General features: G+C 41.7%; 1 protein-coding gene across 2 annotated transcripts in view; it reads right to left on the bottom strand.

Moving 5' to 3' along the window:
• Nucleotides 1–1,388: 1,388 nt before the first annotated feature.
• The window catches only part of HGD (homogentisate 1,2-dioxygenase), a 56,282-nt gene continuing 37,542 nt past the window's right edge, over nt 1,389–20,128 (bottom strand). The window contains exons 10-14 of one of the 2 annotated variants that reach the window (XM_032150074.2): nt 18,548–18,672; nt 15,825–15,929; nt 12,374–12,500; nt 7,133–7,314; nt 1,389–1,746 (exon numbers count right to left, since the gene is read on the bottom strand). In XM_032150074.2, the coding sequence (XP_032005965.1) occupies nt 1,597–1,746; nt 7,133–7,314; nt 12,374–12,500; nt 15,825–15,929; nt 18,548–18,672 (689 nt within the window). In that variant the 3' untranslated portion in view covers nt 1,389–1,596. The remainder of the gene's footprint in view (nt 1,747–7,132; nt 7,315–12,373; nt 12,501–15,824; nt 15,930–18,547; nt 18,673–20,128) is intronic. The other variant, XM_032150075.2, reaches the window with a different exon arrangement.

Genomic DNA, 20,128 nt, shown 5'->3' with positions numbered 1-20,128 from the left:
GCCTCAGGCAGTTTGCCCGCTTTGGCCTCTCAAAGTGCTGGGATTATAGGCGTGAGCCACGGCACTCGAACTCCCTGTATGTATGTATGTATGTATTTATTTATTTTGTTTGCTATCTCTCCAGGGGGAAGTCATGTCATCTCCCTTTCTATAATGTAACATTGGTAAGGGCAGGACCATGCCTATCTCCTTGATCACTTACCCCTAGTAGGATTGCCATATTTAGCAAATAAAAATACAGGATGCCCACTTAAATTAGAATTTCAAGTAATCCATTAATAATTTTTTAACATAAGAATGTCCAAGTATTGCACAGGACATACTTACACTAAAAACTATTTGCGGTTTGTCTGAAATTTAAATTTAACTGGGCCTCATATATTTTATCTGGCAATCCTAATCCTTAGGCCCTGACACATAGCTGATTCTCACTACATCTTACTGAATGAAAATTTTGTAGCAGCATATCAAAATTGCTACTATGGCAACAAAGCTGGGGAAATGTGCTAAAAGTACAGAACTGAAGTAGCGAAAAACATCATTTTTCATCATATTTCTATTCAGATTTGCCGTCTTTTCACACCAGGAGACTCTAATCAACTCACATCCAAAGTCTTGGGCAGCCCAGCACTCTGGGAGGGATGCTGACCATGGGAAGGGAACTGGTAGGTACAGCTTTTCACACAGTGGAAATTTTTGTCATGGCCTTGTACTTGGGCCTTGATTTTCCTTGGCCCTTATCTCTCCAGACTGTGAGCTCCTTAAGGGGAGAGGCTGCTTCTTTTTATTCAACCCTTCATCCCCAGCATCTTTGTCTGTAGCTGTTAGTAAGGACTCAACGTGTGGTTACCGAATGGATTGATAAATGAGTGAAGAGTAGGGTAACTAACTATCCTGGTTTGACCAGGACTGAGGGGTTTCCTGGGATGTGGGTCTTTCAGTGAAAAAATTGATATAGTCCTGCACAAACTGGGACAGTTGGTCACCCTAAGAAAATGAGTGATTCTCACTTCTTGGTGGCTGGTGTTCCTCTCCAGTATCATCATATTGGCTGCTATGCGACTACCAAGATTATATAGCCTATTGGCCTGGTTCCTCATCCATTGAAAGCTGGATATTTGGAGCGCTCATGATCCCCTAAATTTCTCCATGTCTGGATTGGCTCCTAAGAGCTTTGCCATACTTCCAGTCTCAGCTCATGGCCTTAATGTTTGGCCTTATGGCCTGGTCTTGTGATATCTAGCATATGCCTGGACTTGTACTCCTAAAATGAAGGCCTTCAGGCCAACCACAAGGGAAAGGGCCCTGGGCCTTGGTTCAATCTTAGCAAGACTGACCTGACCTGCCAGGTTTGTCTCATCAAGGCTTGATTGTGACCAATCACTACTTCCACAGAACACCAGCAAGTTTATTGAGTAATTAAGGTGACAGCCATAGAACTTTGCAAATGTGTTTCCACAAAAGTTCTGAGTTACTTGACTGTGAAAAGTGAGTTTTCATTTTAACCAACCCCCTCCTCCAATACTACCAGAAAGCATGAGATTCTGAAGAAACCTTCACAAATCTACTCTTAATTATGGTAGCAATGTTCCAGTCTCAGTTAGGTTCTTTTGGGTTCCTGGAGTTGGGAGTGAAGTGGCTCCTGAGTGGCTCCCAGCACTTGTAGTAGTTCTCATCCAAACATCTGGAGGCCTTGAGTCCCCAGTTTGTGACCGCCAGACTTAAAGATGATTCAAACATAAATGCCTGGAGGAAGTGAGGATGGGGATGAGAAAAAAGAGGTGAGATAGATAATAAACACATTTGATTAGATGTCAACAGAAGGTATGGATAGGCAAAATCTTCCAATAACAAATCAAAGATTTGTGTGCTAGAGTGGTGAGGAGAGCAGGCTCAAGCCCTGAGTTGTGGCTCTGGTCCTATCATTTGTAAGCTGGTGAGACCTGGTACAAGACCTTTAACTTCTCAGGGCCTTAAGTTTCATTCTGTAAAATAAAATTCAGCCCTTAAGCTTCAAATTATCTTCATGGTATTACGGAACTAAGTCTGCTAGATCCAAGGGCAGACATGGGAGAATCCTGGGAATATCTATCTTCTCAGGGCCTTCACTTACTGTGACTATGTCCTTGTGAGGAAAGGCATACTTCCCATTTTGCAGAGGAGGAATTAAGGCTGAGAGCTGGGAAACGACTTGCTTAAGGCGACAACTCATGGCAGAACTGGGATTTGAGCCTGTCTTTTCAGGACTCTGACCAAGAGATGGGCTAGGAAAAGGGAAAAAGGGAGTGGGGAGGAGAGGGAGGTGAAGGAAATGGCAGGAATGGCTGTAGCACTGTTAAAAGTCATAGCTCAGAAGTGTCTGAATGGTGGATGTTGCACTGTCAGGAGGTTTTTGTCCACAACGAAAGAATATGCAAATACTCTGTGCATCTTAGACATTACAGCTTCATCAATTGCTGACTTTTCTTATCCACTGTGGCTTTAAAAACAAAACAAAACCAAACCCAAAAGCCAAACCCTACAATTCTTATATGCTCACATTTGGAAATTTGTAAAATACAGACAGGCAAAAGGAAAATAATAGAATTATCTTGTGCCATAACCCAAAGCACCCACATTAATGTTTGGGCTCTAATATACATTAATTTATTTTTGCCTAAAACAACGGATATGAGTATCCCTGCCTGACTTCCTATCACAGGCTTGATGGGAAGCCTGGATGAGATCATATGGAAGTGCTATGCAAGTTATACAGCACTATTCAAGATGCAGAAAAGGCTTTCAATAAAATTCAGTATGTCTTTAAGTTAAAAACTCTCAATAAACTAGGCATTGAAGGAACACATCACAGAATAATAAGAGCCACCTATGACAAACCCACAGCCAACATCATACTGAATGGGGAAAAGCTGGAAGCATTCCCTTTGAAAACCAGCATAAGACAAGGATGCTCTCTCTCACCACTCCTATTCAACATAGTCTTAGAAGTCGTGGCAAAGAGTAATCAGGCAGTAGAAAGAAATAAAGTGCATCCAAATAAGAAGAGAAGAAGTCAACCTATCCCTGTTTGCAGATGACCTGATTCTATATCTAGAAAACACCATCATCTCGGCCCCAAAGCTCCTTCAACCAATAAACAACTTACAGCAAAGTTTCATGATACAAAATCAATGTACAAAAATCACTAGCATTCCTATACACCAACAACAGTCAAGTTGAAAGCCAAATCAGGAAAGCAATCTCATTCACAACTGCCACAAAAAGAATAAAATACCTAGGAATACCCCTAACCAGAGAGGTGAAAGGTCTCTACAATGAGAATTACAAAACACTGCTCAAAGAAATCAGAGAAGACAGAAACAAATGGAAAAACTTTCCATGCTCATGGGTAGGAAGAATCAGTATCATTAAGATGACTATACTATCCAAAGCAATGTAAAGATTCAATGCTGTTCATATCAAAATACCAATGACATTCTTCACAGAACTAGGAAAGACTATTTTAAAATTCATATGGAACCAAAAAAGAGCCCAAATACCCAAGGCTATCCCAAGCAAAAAGAATGAAGCAGGAGGCATCAAGCTACCCAACTTCAACGTATACTACAAGGCTACAGTAACCAAAACAGCATGGTAGTGATACAGAAACAGGCACATAGACCAATGGAACAGAATAGAGAGCCCAGAAATAAGGCCACACACCTATAACCATCTGATTTTCAGTGAAGCTAACAAAAACAAGCAATGGAGAAAGGACTATCTATTCAATAAATGGTGCTGGGACAACTGGCTAGTCATATGCAGAAGATTTAAACTGGACCCCTTCCATACACCATATACAAAAACCAACCCATAATGGATTAAGGACTTAAATGTAAAACCTAAAACTATAAAAACTCTGGAAGATGACCTAGGCAATACCATTCAGGACATAGGCATGGGCAAAGATTTCATGACAAAAACATCAAAAGCAATTGGCAACAAAAGCAAAAATTGACAAATGGGATCTAATTAAACTTAAGAGCTTTTGCACAGCAAAAGAAACTACCAACAGAGTAAATAGACAACCTACAGAATGGGAGAAAATAGTTGCAAATGACGCATCTGACAAATGTCTAATATCCAACATCTATAAGGAACTTAAACAAATTTACAAGAAAAAACAATCCCATTAAAAAGTGGGCAAAGGACATGAACAGATGCTTTTCAAAGGAAGACATACGTGCAGCCAACAAGCAAATGAAAAAAAGCTAAATATCACTTATCATTAGAGAAATGCAAATCAAAACCACATGAGATGCCATCTCATACCAGTCTGAATGGTATTAGTAAAAAGCCAAAAAATCACAGATGTTGCTACGGTTGCGGAGAAAAGGGAACGCTTATACACTGTTGGTGAGAGTATAAATTAGTTCAACCACTGTGGAAGGCAGTGTGGTGATTCCTCAAAGAGCTAAAAAAAGAACTACCATTCTACCCAGCAATCCCATTTCTGGGTATTTACCCAAAGGAATGTAAATCATTCTACCATAAAGACACATACATGCAAATATTCATTGCAGCACTATTCTCAATAGCAAAGACATAAAAGCAACTTAATGCCCATCAATGACAGACTGAATAAAGAATATGTGGCATATATATATATATATATATATATATAAAAAATGTAAAACCCAAAACTATAAAAACCCTGGAAGACGACCTAGGCAATATCATTCAGGACATAGGCATGGGCAAAGATTTCATGACAAAAACATCAAAAGCAATTGGCAACAAAAGAAAAGTTGACAAATGGGATCTAATTAAACTTAAGAGCTTTATACACACACACACACACACACACACACACACACACACACACACACACAATGGAATACTATGCAGCCATAAAAAAGAACAAGATCATGTGTTTCTCAGGAACACGATGGAGCTGGAGGCCATTATCCTTAGCAAACTAAGAGGAACAGAAAACCAAATATTGTATGTTCTCACTTCTGAATGGGAGCTAAATGGTGAGAACTCGTGGACACAAAGAGGGGAACAACAGACACTGATGCCTACTTGAGAATAGAGGGTGGGAGGAGGGAGAGAATCAGAAAAAATAACTATTGGGTACTATTTAGTACCCGAGTGATGAAATAATCTGTACAATAAACCCCTGTGACATCAGTTTACCTATATAACAAATCTGCACATGTACACCTGAAACTCAAATGAAAGTTAAAAATAAATAAAGAAATAAAGGAAAAAAATGAATAAGACCTAGTATTTGATAGCATAACAGGGTGACTATAGTCAATAAAAATTTAATTGCACATTTTAAAATAACCGAAAGAATATAATTGGATTGTTTGTAACACAAAGGATAAATGCTTGAGGTAATAGATACCCCATTTACGTTGATGTGGTTATTACATATCATATGCCTGTATCATAATATCTCATGTACCCCATAAATATACATACTTATTATGTATCCATAAAAATAATAAATAATAAGTAATAAAGATTTTTAAAAAGCACTATTCAGATATAAGGATCATTATGGCCATTCCTATTGTCTCTTTGCTGACTGCTTCTTAAAAGCCTCTCCATTTGGCTGGATTAACAAACTCCCCATCCCAGCTGACTTTGAAGATGGTATTGTACCAAGTTAATCACTCCAAACAAGAATAAGGATAAGGCATGTAGATAGACCTGGGTCTGAATTATATAACGGGAAATGGTGAGGACGACCGAAAGTTAGGTCTATGTAAGGTGTTGGACCCTCTGCCATCAGGTATTCTGGCTCCTTGATACCCAGGGCCTCCCATCCTAATAGGAGAGCTCTTTCTCACTAGTAATTCAAAGCATTGCTCCTTATAGAAACAGCCCTGTCCTACGCCTCACTGTTGTAAAACACAGCTCCCTCATAACATTGAGCACCCAAAACCAAACTGGGGGACCAAAGGTTATTGAGTGGCAACTCTGGAATAGCCTCCAGGAATGCACCTCCAGGAGACTTCAGAGGTAATAGCTTAACTGAGACTGCCAAACTGCATCTCTTTGAGATGTAGGGGTTCTACAGAAACTCCACAGAGGCCCTTGAAAGGGGAAATAGAGCCAAAGCAAGCAAACGGGACTCTGTACACCCTCCTTTTGCAAAGGAGCTCCACCAACTCTGGCTCCAGGGTTGGACGGAAAGCAAACTGCAGTGGACAGATGGACAGATAATGCTCACTGCTTAGGGTAGTTTGCAAGCATGAAGCAGGCAGGTCTGTGCTACAGATTTTAAACCAGGTAGCATTGAAGGCATTTATTTTTAAAATTAAAGCAAATTTGCATTTGATTTAGCATAAAATTATTCCCCGTGGACCATAAACTCTACCTCGAAGAATGCAAAAATAAAATAAAATCAAGCACAGCAGCCAACTGCAATTGTGTTTAGCCTCAATGTTTGCAGCCCGACACAGGAGGAATACAAAACAGGTTTTAAATCCCATCAGTTGCATCCATGCCAAAGTAGAGCAAAGGAAAATGCAAAAAACAGCTGAGAATTGCTTCTCACAAGCCCCGACTATAGTGAGGCAAGGGCTTTTTGACCCTCCTTGGCTTGAAACATGTGCTGAAGGTGAGATCCTGCCTCCACTACTACTGTGGCCCTGGAGGATTACTTCAAAAAGCAGAAGACTGAGACATAGCATAAGCCCAGGGCTGCACATGGATGCAGGAAAAGGCTTCACATGGTATTAATAATATTCCCTTACATCTGAATAGTGTTGGACAATCTGTTAGGTTAACCCATAGCCATCTGCTGGGTTAGATACTATACCCATTTTATAGATGGGGAAAATGAAGCACAGAGAAGCTAAGTGAGTTGTTCAAGATCCCACAGGAACTAAGAGATGGGACTTGAACTCAGAACCCAGGTCTGACTCCAAGTCCAAAGATCTTTCTACACCACCACAACAGAAGTCTAGTATATACACGAGGATGTGTGTATATATACATGTAAACATACTTATGCAGTCATTAACTCTCCCCCTTTTGATTCTTCCTCTGTGACTTTGGAGAAATGAAAAATGGCCACCCCTCTCAGCAAGGGTGGGGAGTTCAGAGGCCGCTGGAATCTGGCAGTTAACATACTTACCATGGTGCCATCGGCAATCCTCTCAGGTGCCAGCTTGGCCTTGCTGGCCTTCTCAAAGCAGTCAGCATCAGGTCCATGGGGGGTCATTGTGCTGTGTAGACTGCCTCCCCCTGGCAGGAACCCACCTTGCTTTGCCTCATAGTGACCTCGGATGAGTCCCATGAACTCACTCATGCAGTTCCCTGGGAAGGTTGAAGCAGTATTATTTTTATTATCCAAGGCAAGACCAGTAAAACACAAAGACCCCTTAAACATTATTTCTGCAGAATTCTGAGAACATAGGAGAAACTAATAAATTGTATAGGATTAATAAAGAATACGGATTGACAGAAGAACAATCACAAAACATTCATATTGGCATTCTTGGCAGGCACAGCTCTACTCCATGGCCATGTGAATTATCAGAGGTCTCGAGTTCTACTCTCTGACAGGAATCAGGCTAGATCTAAAGAAAATCAGGGCGCAGAGAAGATAATAATAATTAAAATGCTAGTCATAATAGAGAGTGAATGTACTCTATCATCTAAGATTACAAGCCCTGTTTCAAAGTTATCTTATCTCCCAGATCATAACCCTTTCCCAAGTAGCTCCACTGTAGGACACAGCAACACCATATTTCTAATTCCCAATCTAGAAGGCTTAGATTGAGGGTGTGTGGTTTTGATGGATGATGACGTAATGAAAAGAACCCCAGACTTAAAGTCCATTATCAAATGATAATCTGTGTGAAAGAATCTTGGTATGTGTATAAAACAGACCATAAATGCTATTTATTATAACAAATATTATCTTCTATAGATGAATGTGTTATCCTCTTGTTTTTCTGTTCTTCAAAATGTCTTTTGGATTTATTTTTATTTTTTCTAGTTCCATTGATACCCTATTCATAGAGTCCTAAATCTTAAAATTGGAAGGGATCCTTACTTCTAGTCAATGTAGAAGAAATTTCTGTATCTTTCCTGACTGATTACCTCCTGGGCTCTGCCTGGATGTGAATGGAAGCTCTCCACTCTACAAAGCATATCATATTATTTAAGAGCTCTCTGTGTAAGAAACTTCTTATATTAAATGGAAATTTGCTTTTATATGAGTTAAATTCATTGGTCCTAGTTGTGCTTTCTAGAGTCACACAAAATTTAACAAAAATCACCATGCTTCCACTCTTCCAATCTTATGCTTCTACTCTTCCAATCTTATGCTTCTATTGAAATAAAGCTCTTTATTAGAGTAGCAATACAATAGAGCAGGAATTAAAGAAATATAACACCTGAGCAAATTTAAGTGCCTTTGCATCTCAAACCACACATCTACTTACCCATTCATTCATCTGTCCTTTTACCACTTCACCCATCTGCCCATCCAGTCAGCCAGCATATATAATTAGATACTGTGCTGGGTACCGTGAGACAGAGATGAATAAGAAATGGCTTTTAAAGCTACTTAAAAAAGAAATAATTAACAACAACAACAAAACAGCCTTTAAAGCTACTCATAGTCTGTCCTGTGAGAGTACTGAGAGTGCAAACCAAGGACAGAATAGAGAGATGTGCCAGTGGCAACCCTTACAAAATCAAACACTGGACATGATACATGCCTGCCCTTCTTGCTTACATGTGCAGTATAACCAAGTGCCAAATGCTTTTATAATTGACTAAGCAGCCACACCCACCCTGCTCAGAAACAGAAAGCTACTGCAGGCCCCTACAAAGTGAGTGAGAGTGTGTGAGCTCCTGCTGAAGAGGTGAGACCCAGATCATAGCTCTACTTGTTTCTCTATGAAGTGGAAATACAGAAAAAGAAGCAAATGTAAGCATAAAGTGTCTATGTTTTAAAAACAGTTCAGCTCATGACTGAAATTTGGTGTCAAGCTCCTTGCTCTAGTATGTGCCCTCACGGTCACCTTCATGGCTTAATTTTAAGAAGAAAGCAAAATAGAACTCAGCTTTGATCTGAATATGAATTTAGATAGCAGTGAGCTTGGTGATGACATTTCTATAACATTTTCTATATTTCAAAGGACAGTGGGAGGATAGACCTTGCCTTTCTGATTAAAGCTGAATCTAGGCCGGGCGCCGTGGCTCACGCCTGTAATCCCAGAACTTTGGGAGGCCGAGGCGTGTGGATCACGAGGTCAAGAGATCGAGACCATCCTGGCCAACATGGTGAAACCCCGTCTCCACTAAAAATACAAAAAATTAGCCGGGCGTGGTCACGGGCGCCTGTAGTCCCAGCTACTCAGGAGGCTGAGGCAGGAGAATGGCGTGAACCCTGGAGGCAGAGCTTGCAGTGAGCCGAGATCGAGCCACTGCACTCCAGCTAGGCGACAGAGCGAGACTCCGTCTCAAAAAAAAAAAAAAAAAAAAAAGCCAAATCTAGTTGACTAAGGCACATTAAGATGACTGGAGGCAATATTTCTATAGAAATAATTCTCCATTTTCTCTTATAATAAAGTCACATCAAAGTAGCAAAGATTTTGAGTATTGCCAAGGCAATATTTTTAATATCTCTGGAAAACTCATTCCTAACCTGGGGTTCTGTGGTTTTTTCCAACTAACTCAGGGTACCCATACCTTTATAAGATCTACCCTGGGGCCATATTTACTTTGAGAGTCATTAAAAAAAAAAATTAAGGAGTGGGTTGAGACCCTACAGCACAGTAGCAAACTTGTCTAAATCAGATGACTCTATTATTCCTCCACCTAGGGACGGGGACACGCCCTAGGCCAGTATTTCTCAACAAGCAGTCTGTAAACCTCCTTCATCAGAATCCCCTGACTTGCCAGTGAAAAATGTAGATTCTAGCCAGCCATGGTGGCTCATGCCTGTAATCCCAGCACTTTGGGAAGTCAAGGCAGGTGGATTGCTTGAGTTTAGGAGTTCAAGACCAGCCTGGGCAACATGGCAAGACCCTGTCTGTACTAAAAATAAAAAAAAATAAAAAAAAGCCAGATGTGGTGGTGCACACCTGTGGTCCAAGCTACTCAGGAGACTGAGCGGGGAGGATCACTTGAGCCTGGGGGGTGGAGGTTGCAGTGAGCTGAGATTGTGTCACCTGCACCCCAGCCTGGGTGACAGAGCGAGATCCTGTCTCAAAAAAACGGCAGATTCAGCATCACTTGTGGGAACTTGTTAAAAATGCAAATTCTTAGGTCCTATCCCAGACCTACTGAAGCAGAAATTCTGAGGATGGAGCCCAGTAATCTGTGTTTAAATAAACCTTCCAGCTGACTCTGACACATGGTAAAATGTAAGAACCACTACAGGCACACAGAGTAACCTCACTACAAGAACAAGAGTGAAATGGTGAATTATTAAGGAGTAGCACATGAAGTACAGACTATAAGCCTGGGCAATTTTCTCTCCTTGACAACAGGTCCTCTAGGTCACTAACTTCCAGGATGAGAAAAGTTAGAGTCTTTAGTAGGCTTGACAGTTTTTAGAAACGACTTATGATGCTATTCACAAAATAGCTGGTGTCTTTGCAGTGGTTACTGATTGTTTTCTTTTCTCTACCATGATGGTGTCATCTGAAAAGGGGGATGCTGGCATTTGACCATGGAGTGGCCTTCGTCCAGCCTGAGGGCCTTCATTCCTGGTGCTATAAAATAGCTAAATTGGCCATTCAGTGCACTGTTGTGTTCTGTTGAGCCCTGACACCTGGGAACTGGTATATATAGAGAGGGACCTATTATAAACAGAAGGCCCTGGAGTTTACTAAAGAAAGGAATTTGTTTTCTAGAATGTTCCAGGTTGAATGCCTCTTAGAGTCTTTCCAGAACTCTATGTACAAAAAAATGCACATTCCAGGAAGTAGAATTGCACATTGACCTTTGATTGGATTTTCAGCTAGCTATTACACAACTAAAAATGTCAACCTCACTAAGTACAGCCATGAAGTACTTTATTTATTCTTGCTGATGCATTCACTTATTAAATAAATATTTATTAGAAACATGCTATATATCAGGCACTATGCTAGCCATACCAGTTAGTGGTCATGAGTGTTTGCTCTGGTATCAGACAGCCTGCAATTAACTTAACTTGCTGTGACTCTACACTTGACTTGCTGTGAGTCCTTGAGAGAGTTACTTAATCCCTCTTCTGTAAGTTTAATTTTCTGAAAAAAAAAAAGGGGGGGGACAATAATACTACCTGTCTCTTACAAATATTATAAACACTTCATGAGTTAGTTTTTTAAAAAACTTGTAACAGGGCCATAGAAATTGGCCAATAATTATTAGGTGCTAAGAATAATAATATTAATAAAATAAAAATGGTAGATTTGTTAGGTCTTGTACTAGGCAACAAATGTTCTGCAGAAACTCTTTCCAGAATAGAGTCCATTCCTTAATGCAGGCTGCAGTCTGCTTTGCCCTGCCAAAATAATTGGAGAAGGCACATTTCTGTCTTGCTCTCTCTCTTTTTATTTCTCTGGTTCTCTGAACCAGACTTAGGTGATGAACTTTCCCAAAACAACAGACTAACTAACAACCTCCCCAGCAGTCCCCAAAAGGAAACATCTAAAATGTGAGGAAACTTGTTTAGAAGCCTTTCTAACAAGGCTTCTAAACTTTACCAGCCTTTCTGCCTCTTACAGGGACAGAGAAACTGGGAACTAGGCTCAGAGTCAATGCATTACTGTTGATACAGTTTGGATGTATGTTCCCTCCAACTCTCATGTTGAAATGTGATCCCCAGTGTTGGAGGTGGGGCCTGGTTTGAGGTGTTTGGGTAATGGAGGCAGATCCCTCATAAATGGCTTTGTGCCATCATGATGGTTATGAGTGAGTTCTCACTCTTCCCATGCTGTTCACATGAGGTTTGGCTGTTCAAAAGAGGCTGGGACTTCCTCCTTTTTCTTGCTTGCTCTCATCCTGTGATATGCCAGCTTCCCCCTTGCCTGCCACCAAGATTGTGTTTCTTGAGGCCTCATTAGAAACAGATGCCAGCACCATGCTGCTTGTACAGCCTGCATAACCATGAGCCAAATGAACCTCTTTTCATTATAAATTAAGTAGCCTCAGGTATTCCTTTATAGCAACGAAGAATGGACTAACACAACTACCATCCCTTAAAGAGATTAAAGCTTGGGGATCAGCACTAGGCCTTGTGAGGCAGGATCCTGAATTCAAGCCAGGGTTGGTGTCCAGAAATAACCCAGGCATTATTCCCAATGTGTAGCACTCACTGCTTTGTTGTCTCTTTGGCTTGCAAATGTGGCTTGGTAAAAGAGAGACTTACTATGGTAATAAGGAGGCCTGAAGGTCTTATCAGCAACCCCCCATCGAGGTGGGAAGATGACAAAATCAGCAATGGCCACTCCAGGGCGGACAGACTTAGCAGTCAACACTGTGAAAATGGATGGGTCCTGTGAACACACAAGGAGAGACTGGACACACGATGCAAGGGAAGTGACTGGACAATGACACACATTTCATGCATACATGAAGGTGTTTGCATGTGACATTCTAATTTCTTTTTATTTATTTATTTATTTATATTCAACTTTTAATTTCAACTTTTATTTTAGATACAGGCGTGCATATGCAGGTTTGTTACATGGGTATATTGTGTGATACTGAGGTTTGGGGTAGGAATCTGATATGGTTTGGCTGTGTCCCCACCCAAATCTCATCCTGAATTGTAGCTTCCATAATCCCCACATGTTGTGAGAAGGACCCGGTGGGAGGTAACTGAATCATGGGGGCGGGTTTTTCCCATGCTGTTCTCATGATAGTGAATAAGTCTCACAAGATCCGATGGTTTTATAAAGGGCAGTTCCCCAACACATGCTCTCTTGATTGCCTCCATGTAAGACATGCTTTTGCTCCTCCTTCACCTTCCACCATGATTGTGAGGCCTCCCCAGCCATGTGGAACTGTGGATACATTAAACCCCTTTTTCTTTATAAAGTACCCAGTCTTGGGTATTTCTTCATAGCAGTATGAAAATGGACTAATGGGCCGGGCAGGGTGGCTCACGCTTGTAATCCCAGCACTTTGGGAGGCCGAGGCGGGCGGATCACGAGGTCAGGAGATCAAGACCATGGTGAAACCCCATCTCTACTAAAAAAATACAAAAAATTAGCCGAGCGTGGTGGCGGGCGCCTGTAGTCCCAGCTACTCGGAGAGGCTGGGGCAGGAGAATGGCGTGAACCCGGGAGGCGGAGCTTGCAGTGAGCCGAGATTGCACCACTGCACTCCAGCCTGGGCGACAGAGCGAGACTGTCTCAAAAAAAAGAAAATGGACTAATACAGGATCCCATCACCCAGGTAGTGAGCATAGTATCCAATAGGTAGTTTTTCCACCCTCCCCCTTCTAGTAGTCTCCAGTGTCTATTTTTCTCATGTTTATGTCCATGGGTGCTCAATGTTTAGCTCCCACTTGTAAGTGAAAACATGCAGAATTTGGTTTTCTATTCCTGCATTAATTTGCTTAGGATTATGGCTTCCAGCTGCGTCCATGTTGCTGCAAACGGACAGCCTAATTTCTGATCAAACAACAGAAGTCTGGGCTTGTCATCAAGGTGCAATAATCACTCATATGACTTTTTCCTCTTGCTGTGCTTGAGGCAAAATGAATTAACACCAGCTAAAAGGATTCTGAGCTGCTTTTTCACCCTGCTGAGCCCACATTACATGAAACTTATTACCCCGTGGGTCTGAGAACCAACGGTGCCTGCTTCTCAACCTCAGGTCAAGTTGACTAGAGCTGAGATGTGCAGCAGAAGGGATGCTCAGAGCAAAGTGGAAATAGAAATAAAGCAAAATCCAAGTTTTGGTGTAGATGTGCGCCTCTTTGGGAGAATACAGAGATTCCAGATTGTATCCATTGGCAGAAAAGTCTGTGAAGTGGTTCATTGCTTTCCTACCTTTGTTTGACTTTCAGGTCTAAAACACAGCATTTACATCAGTAGTCTTCATAGTGGTAGTGTAGAGATGGGATAGGTCGAGGGATGAGATTATACTTTTTAAAAATCTTCAGAATTCTTTAGTGAGATTGAGATTCAATTTAATTGAAATCAACAATCATGTTCCCTTTCAGATGCCATGCAAGAGTCTGGAGATTCAAAGATCATGGGGATCGATTCCCTGCTTCTTTAGCATTAATTGTGGGGTGGGGGTTGGGCAGCTAATTCTACCTGAAAGGGTCAAGGAAGGCTTCAAAGAGGAGGTGACATTTGAGGTAGGTCTTCAAGAATGAACAGAAAGAAAGAAAGAGAGAGAGAGAAAGAGAGAGAGAAAGGAAGGAAGGAAAGAAGGAAGGAAGGAGCATATGTACCCTTGAACCTAAAACAAAAGTTAAAAAAAAAAAAGAAAGAAAGGAAGGAAGTGGGGGGGATGGGGGAAAAAAGGGAGGGAGGGAGGAAGGACTAAGGAAGTGGGAAGGAAGGGAAATGACATTTTTATCACTGAAAACACATAAAAGTGCACAGAGATTTTGTTAAGAGGAGAGAAGGCTAAAACCCCAGTGCATTGACAGAAGGGAGAGGGGCAAGAGGTGATACTGGAAAATGAGTCCAGGGACAGATGGTGAAGAGTATCAAACACCATGCTTCAGAGCTCAGACTTAATCCTAAGCCATGGGAAGCCTGCAAAGGCTTTCTAATGAATACAGTGATGGCATGATCAGAACTGAATTTTGGAAAAATAACTATTGCAGCAATACAGAGAAGATTGCACCTGTGTAAATTCAAATAAAAATAAACCCAACCCTTATTGCTGTGAGAATTGACATTTCTTCATCTGTCATGGGAAATGGTCTGAAATTATTAAAGCAAAGGTAGTGAATCACAAATAAAGCTTTATCAGTGTCTCAGGATCCTTTTTCGTGCTGTTTGTTTGGTGTCTGATGTCTCACTTTTCTTTTCCCCTTTGCTTTTATTAAGAGTTGCTGCTGTTCGGAGAGGTAGTTTTGTCCCCCCAGAGATAAACTGAACTGGCTCAAGATAATCCTTTTGCCTCTGAGTCTCTGACTTCTGCTCTAATTATCCTTGCAGCCTGTGGGTTAGGTTCATCTCTTATGAAGTGAGCTGCATAATGAACTGCCCCCCGGGGTCTCAGAACCATCACTTTATTAAGAATGTAGGGTCTTGGGAGCCTGCACTGTAGACCAGAGACCATTTGTGGCCCCCTAACTGAGTGAAAAATATGACCAAATTCATGGTCTAGAATTTCTTTGGTTTAAACTCAAGCACTGAAAGTTATGAGTAACTTTAGAAGTGGGCTGTTTGCTGTGTCACTGCCAAATACAGCCAGGAGTGAAGGCACTGGGGTGAGAAGTCAGAGATCATAGAGGAGGCTCTTGAGAGTTGTGAGGTCAGAGACTTCTCCAAATTCATAAAGTTCTTTTCTCCTCATTCTACCACCGACATTAACACTTGGTTGTTTTGGGAGATAAATTTTCCACAAAGAAACTAAGTGTTTATCCACTTAGTCTGGCAAACACAATTCAGAGTATCACGAACGCTCTGTAGAGAATGAAGCTGTGTTCACAGAGGAATGTTGAGTATCTGGCTTCACTTCCTTACTAGCTATGTTATTTACTCCTTCAGCAAACGACAGATGACTATATCTAGGGCTTCCAATGGTGACATTGGGAATGTTAGGTCTGTAAATGTCAGGGGTCTACTGTGGACCCCTCCCACCCAAGGGTTGCCTTATCCCAAGGCCCCTACAGGGTTCAGACTTACTGCATGGTCGAAGGCCACCGAGTTGATAACCATGAAATTCTTCAGGTTGTACTTGTAGGGTGTATAATTCCCGTGCCAGGCCACAACATTGAATGGGGAGACATCCTAATCACAAAAAGCAGGAAAGGATGATTTTACCATCTAATGCTTTTGTAGCTGTGATCCCACAATATGTACTGAGCATACCTCTCTCTTCTTTTGATTTGATTTTGTTCTCGATTTAATTTTACTGTCCTTTGGGAGAAGTATAACCCTGAATCATTTTGTGGTTGCTCCACACACCCTCTACTTAGCCACTAACCCTATTTTTCTGGTTCATAAGCTGCAGCTGCCTTCTGATCACACATGCAGCAGAAGCACAGCACATTCTCCAAGTAGTGCCTTTTCAACAATTTTTAACCTAACTGTGAGGATCTGTGGATGTCAGCAATTCTCAAACAATCTGGGCTACCTTCTGTTTCCTGGAGCAGAGAGTACCTGCTGTGCTGCTTCTCCAGGTAATTTCAGCCTAGAGGAGCTTGCAATAGACACAGTGCCTTGGTTGGTGAGTCCAGGAGAAGGGAGAAAGCCTCTAAAAGTTCCAACTCCAAGGACTTGAGATTTCAGAGCAATCCTAACATAATACTTCTTGGTCCTGTCCTGGGGTAGAAGAGGATCAGTGTCCTGCTACAGGAAGGTGGTCCCTTCCGTATCTATGGGTCTGAAAGCACTAAAGATTTTCATGAAGGCGCTACTCGTAGAGGCGTGGTTAGGGTTAACTGGAATGACTAGAAATGTTGAGGTATCTGAGCCTAGCAATAGTGGGAAGACACTGCTATTCCTGGGCATGTGGAATGAGGAGGGAAATATTGTTCTAGGACTTCAGCAAGAGCTAGAACCATAAAGAAGAGTGCTACTCAGTGGTGTGCTGGTAAATATTTAACAACTAGCACTCTGAAAAAAATATATAAAGCATTGACATATAGTGTTTACTGATTTCTAAGGTGTATATAGTCTCACCACGATGATTTTCTAGCTACCAATATGACATCACCGAATACAGAGTTGGACAGAAGTGTGCATATCAGCTTTTGCAAGTCACTATGAATCAGCTCCAGCCTACCACTAGGGCTACCCAGCAGGAACTGAGGTCATATGGGGGATGAAGCTACTGTCAGAAACACAGTCCTAAACAGCAAGGAAGCAGGGGAAGAAATATCCCAATTTGTCTTTCCTCCTGCCTTGCAGTTTCCTGTGGGTTGAACCCAACAGAAGCCAGCTGGCTAGGGAGCCTGGGTGATACAGTCAAACTTCCAGGACACAGATCATGGCAAAGAGGGAGAATGGATAAGTGGGGACTCACAGAGAGAATAACCAGCACAGGGTCCACTTGGAAAATGCAAACCTTTCAGGGCAGCTACTGGCTGCTTCTAGAATTGTGGTTCTTTAACAATTGTATGTAAACAATGATCTGGGGGACATGCTTAAAATGAATGCAGGTTTCCATATCCCATCTCCAGAGCTTATCATTTGTTGCAAGGCTAGAGTAGTATCTAAGGATCTGCATTTTTTTTGAGAGGGAGTCTTGCTCTGTTGCCCAGGCTGGAGTGCAATGGCCCGATCTTGGCTCGCTGCAACCTGCGCCTCCTGGGTTCAAGCGATTCTCCTGCCTCAGCCTCCCAAGTAGCTAGGATTACAGGTGTGTGCCACCACGTCTGGCTAATTTTTGTATTTTTGGTAGAGATGGGGTTTCGCCATGTTGGCCAGGCTGGTGTTGAATTCCTGACCTCAGGTGATCCGCCTGCCCTGGCCTCCCAAACTGCTGGGATTACAGGCATGAGCCACCATGCCCAGCCTAGGATCTGAATTTTAAACAAGCCTCCTTGAGGATTTCTGATGCAAATAGCCCCCGAATTTTGAGAGACCTTGACCCAGAGAATACGAGAATAACAATGTGTCTGCTTCAGGGGTTAATTTTAAGTGCCAAACCGGTTGGCCTTGGCTGGTTGGCGTTATCTCTAGATGCTGCCTAAGAAGAATAACATACCTTGGAAAATATAAGGAATAAGTCAAATAGGCAAAATGAAGCAAACAAATAATGCTAAACAGAAGAGATCTTTGGGTTCTTCTTATTATATGATTATTGTATTCTAATATATATTCAGTATATTTAGTAATATGTTATAGAGTCCATATTACATTGTTGTTATTATTATTTATTAATATCTGTGCCTTTGCTTATGTCCTGAATTGCCAGCCTGGTGGTACAAACCAAGCCAAGCTAATTAACTGAATTCTACTTGTTTTGTAGAATTGCTTGTATTTGAAATAGGATGGTATTGGAGAGTATAAATCTTGGCTGATCTGTTAACTCATTTCCTTTTCAGAACATATTATGCTGCCCATATATTATGTTTTCCATATCATTTATAGACACCTACATATTGCTAATATTTTCATTGCTTGGTGAGTAGAAAGGGCACAACCTTTGGAGTCAGACAGACATGGGTTCAAATGCTGGTTCTGCCACTTACTGTGAAATTGGTAAATTATTTATCATTACTGGCCTTTTTCATGACTATGAAAGTATCATTGACTACTAGAACTATTTGCTTTATTTGTAGTGCCGTAGTGGTATGATAACAATGAAAGGATATATGTAGTTTCTAACACTCGCCTTGGCAATCAGTAAGTGCTCAATCACTCTTCATTTCCTCCCCTGCCTGCCAACCCCCTTACTTTACCTGTTTGGCAGCAAACAGCTTGCCCTGGTATTTATTAATGACCGTGTAACCACCTGGTACTTGGCGATCCTCATACCAGGCAACGGGTATCAAGAAATCACGAGGATTGGCCAAGCCATTGGCCCCTAGAACACAGTAACCCAAAAGTATTTTAGAAACTTCCAAAACATAAGAAAGATACCCATGGTTGCATGAAGAAAAAGGCTTTCTTTCATGTCAAGAGCTACTCCACAAATTGCTTTCATTGCTCAAAGAGTCACTGCATTTCCAGTCTGGTACCTTTTAGGAAGACCCAAGGAATCTGGTCAGAGAACAATTCACAAAAACCAGCATTACTTTCTAAGGTTGTGGAGTGACTATGGTTAACAAAACCATCTTATATGCATTATCACCTACAGGTGAGGGGGAGGGAAGAGAGAAAGAGACCTGAATGAAAAGGGAAGACCTGATAGAACTCCAGAACTTTTTCTTTTGAAGGAACCCTTGAATATTCTAGAAGTCATTGACAGTCCTTGATCTCAGATAGGAAGGGTTACACGCTGTTGCCTAAGGCATGCCTCTGCTCCTTAGACAGAACACAGATTCCAAGTCTGAAAACTGCTCTCCAGCCTGAAAAACCCTGTCTGCCACTCAGGAAGAAGTATTTAGGACCTGCCTGCTTACCTTTGCTTAGGAGTGAGTGTTTCCTCCAGAGAAAGGAAATAGATCAAAAGACCAAACATGAAAAACGTAAGGGCAAAAACAATTTAACTCAGAGGAGCAAGCTGAGGAGTGTTTTATCATTTCCAGCTCCTGGGCTTAAAAAAAATAAGTCCCCGGCTGGTTAGCAAATTATAGATATTTTCCAGAGGGTACATGTTCCATGGAACCTGGAGGCTATGCTGACTATAGAGCAGCAGGAAGCCAGAGCAGAGTGGGAAGAGTGGGCGGTGAACAGGATGACAGACGGCCCACCACGGCTCCAGCTGCCTCTTGCTGCCTCCCACCTTCCTCTGCATATTTGGATTCCTCAGGGGAGTTGACCAGAAGGCACACACTGGCCTGTCCCTGTTTGCTCTAAAAAGCTGTTGACAAGGAAGGGAAGAACCGGGTGATGTGACCAAAGAGGAAACCAAGGGCCAATTTTCCCAGCCATTTCTTTCAATCCAAGGCACAGTTTGAGAACAACCCCTCCTAACATTTTCACTTCCTCCAGCTTGCCAGAAGAATGGGGGCTGTGGAGACCTTGGTTCACTTTGGAATGTTTAAATCTGCCTCCTGGGATGTGGTTTCTAGATCTTTCATAGCACTGAGTGATGTACTTTTTTGACTGCTAAGTGTGTGGATTTGGTGGGGTGTACACAGAGGTTCATAGACTATGTGTCACCCAGTCCATCCCTCCTTTCCATAGGAATACAGCCCAGGGCATTTTTATGGCCTTCCCACTTTATTGACTATGCATTATGCAAAACAAAAAGCAACCCAAACCAATCCATTATAAACCTCACTGACTTAACAAAAAGATCTTCCTCCTAATCACAAAGCTTATTCTCACTTATATGCTTTTGCAAAGCTGTGCCCTTTCCTCTTTACTCTCCTCAA

The sequence above is a fragment of the Hylobates moloch genome, unplaced genomic scaffold (genome assembly GCF_009828535.3).
Source record: "Hylobates moloch isolate HMO894 unplaced genomic scaffold, HMol_V3 SCAFFOLD_4, whole genome shotgun sequence".
NCBI lineage: Eukaryota > Metazoa > Chordata > Mammalia > Primates > Hylobatidae > Hylobates > Hylobates moloch.
This window is presented reverse-complemented; position numbering and strand designations above follow the sequence as displayed.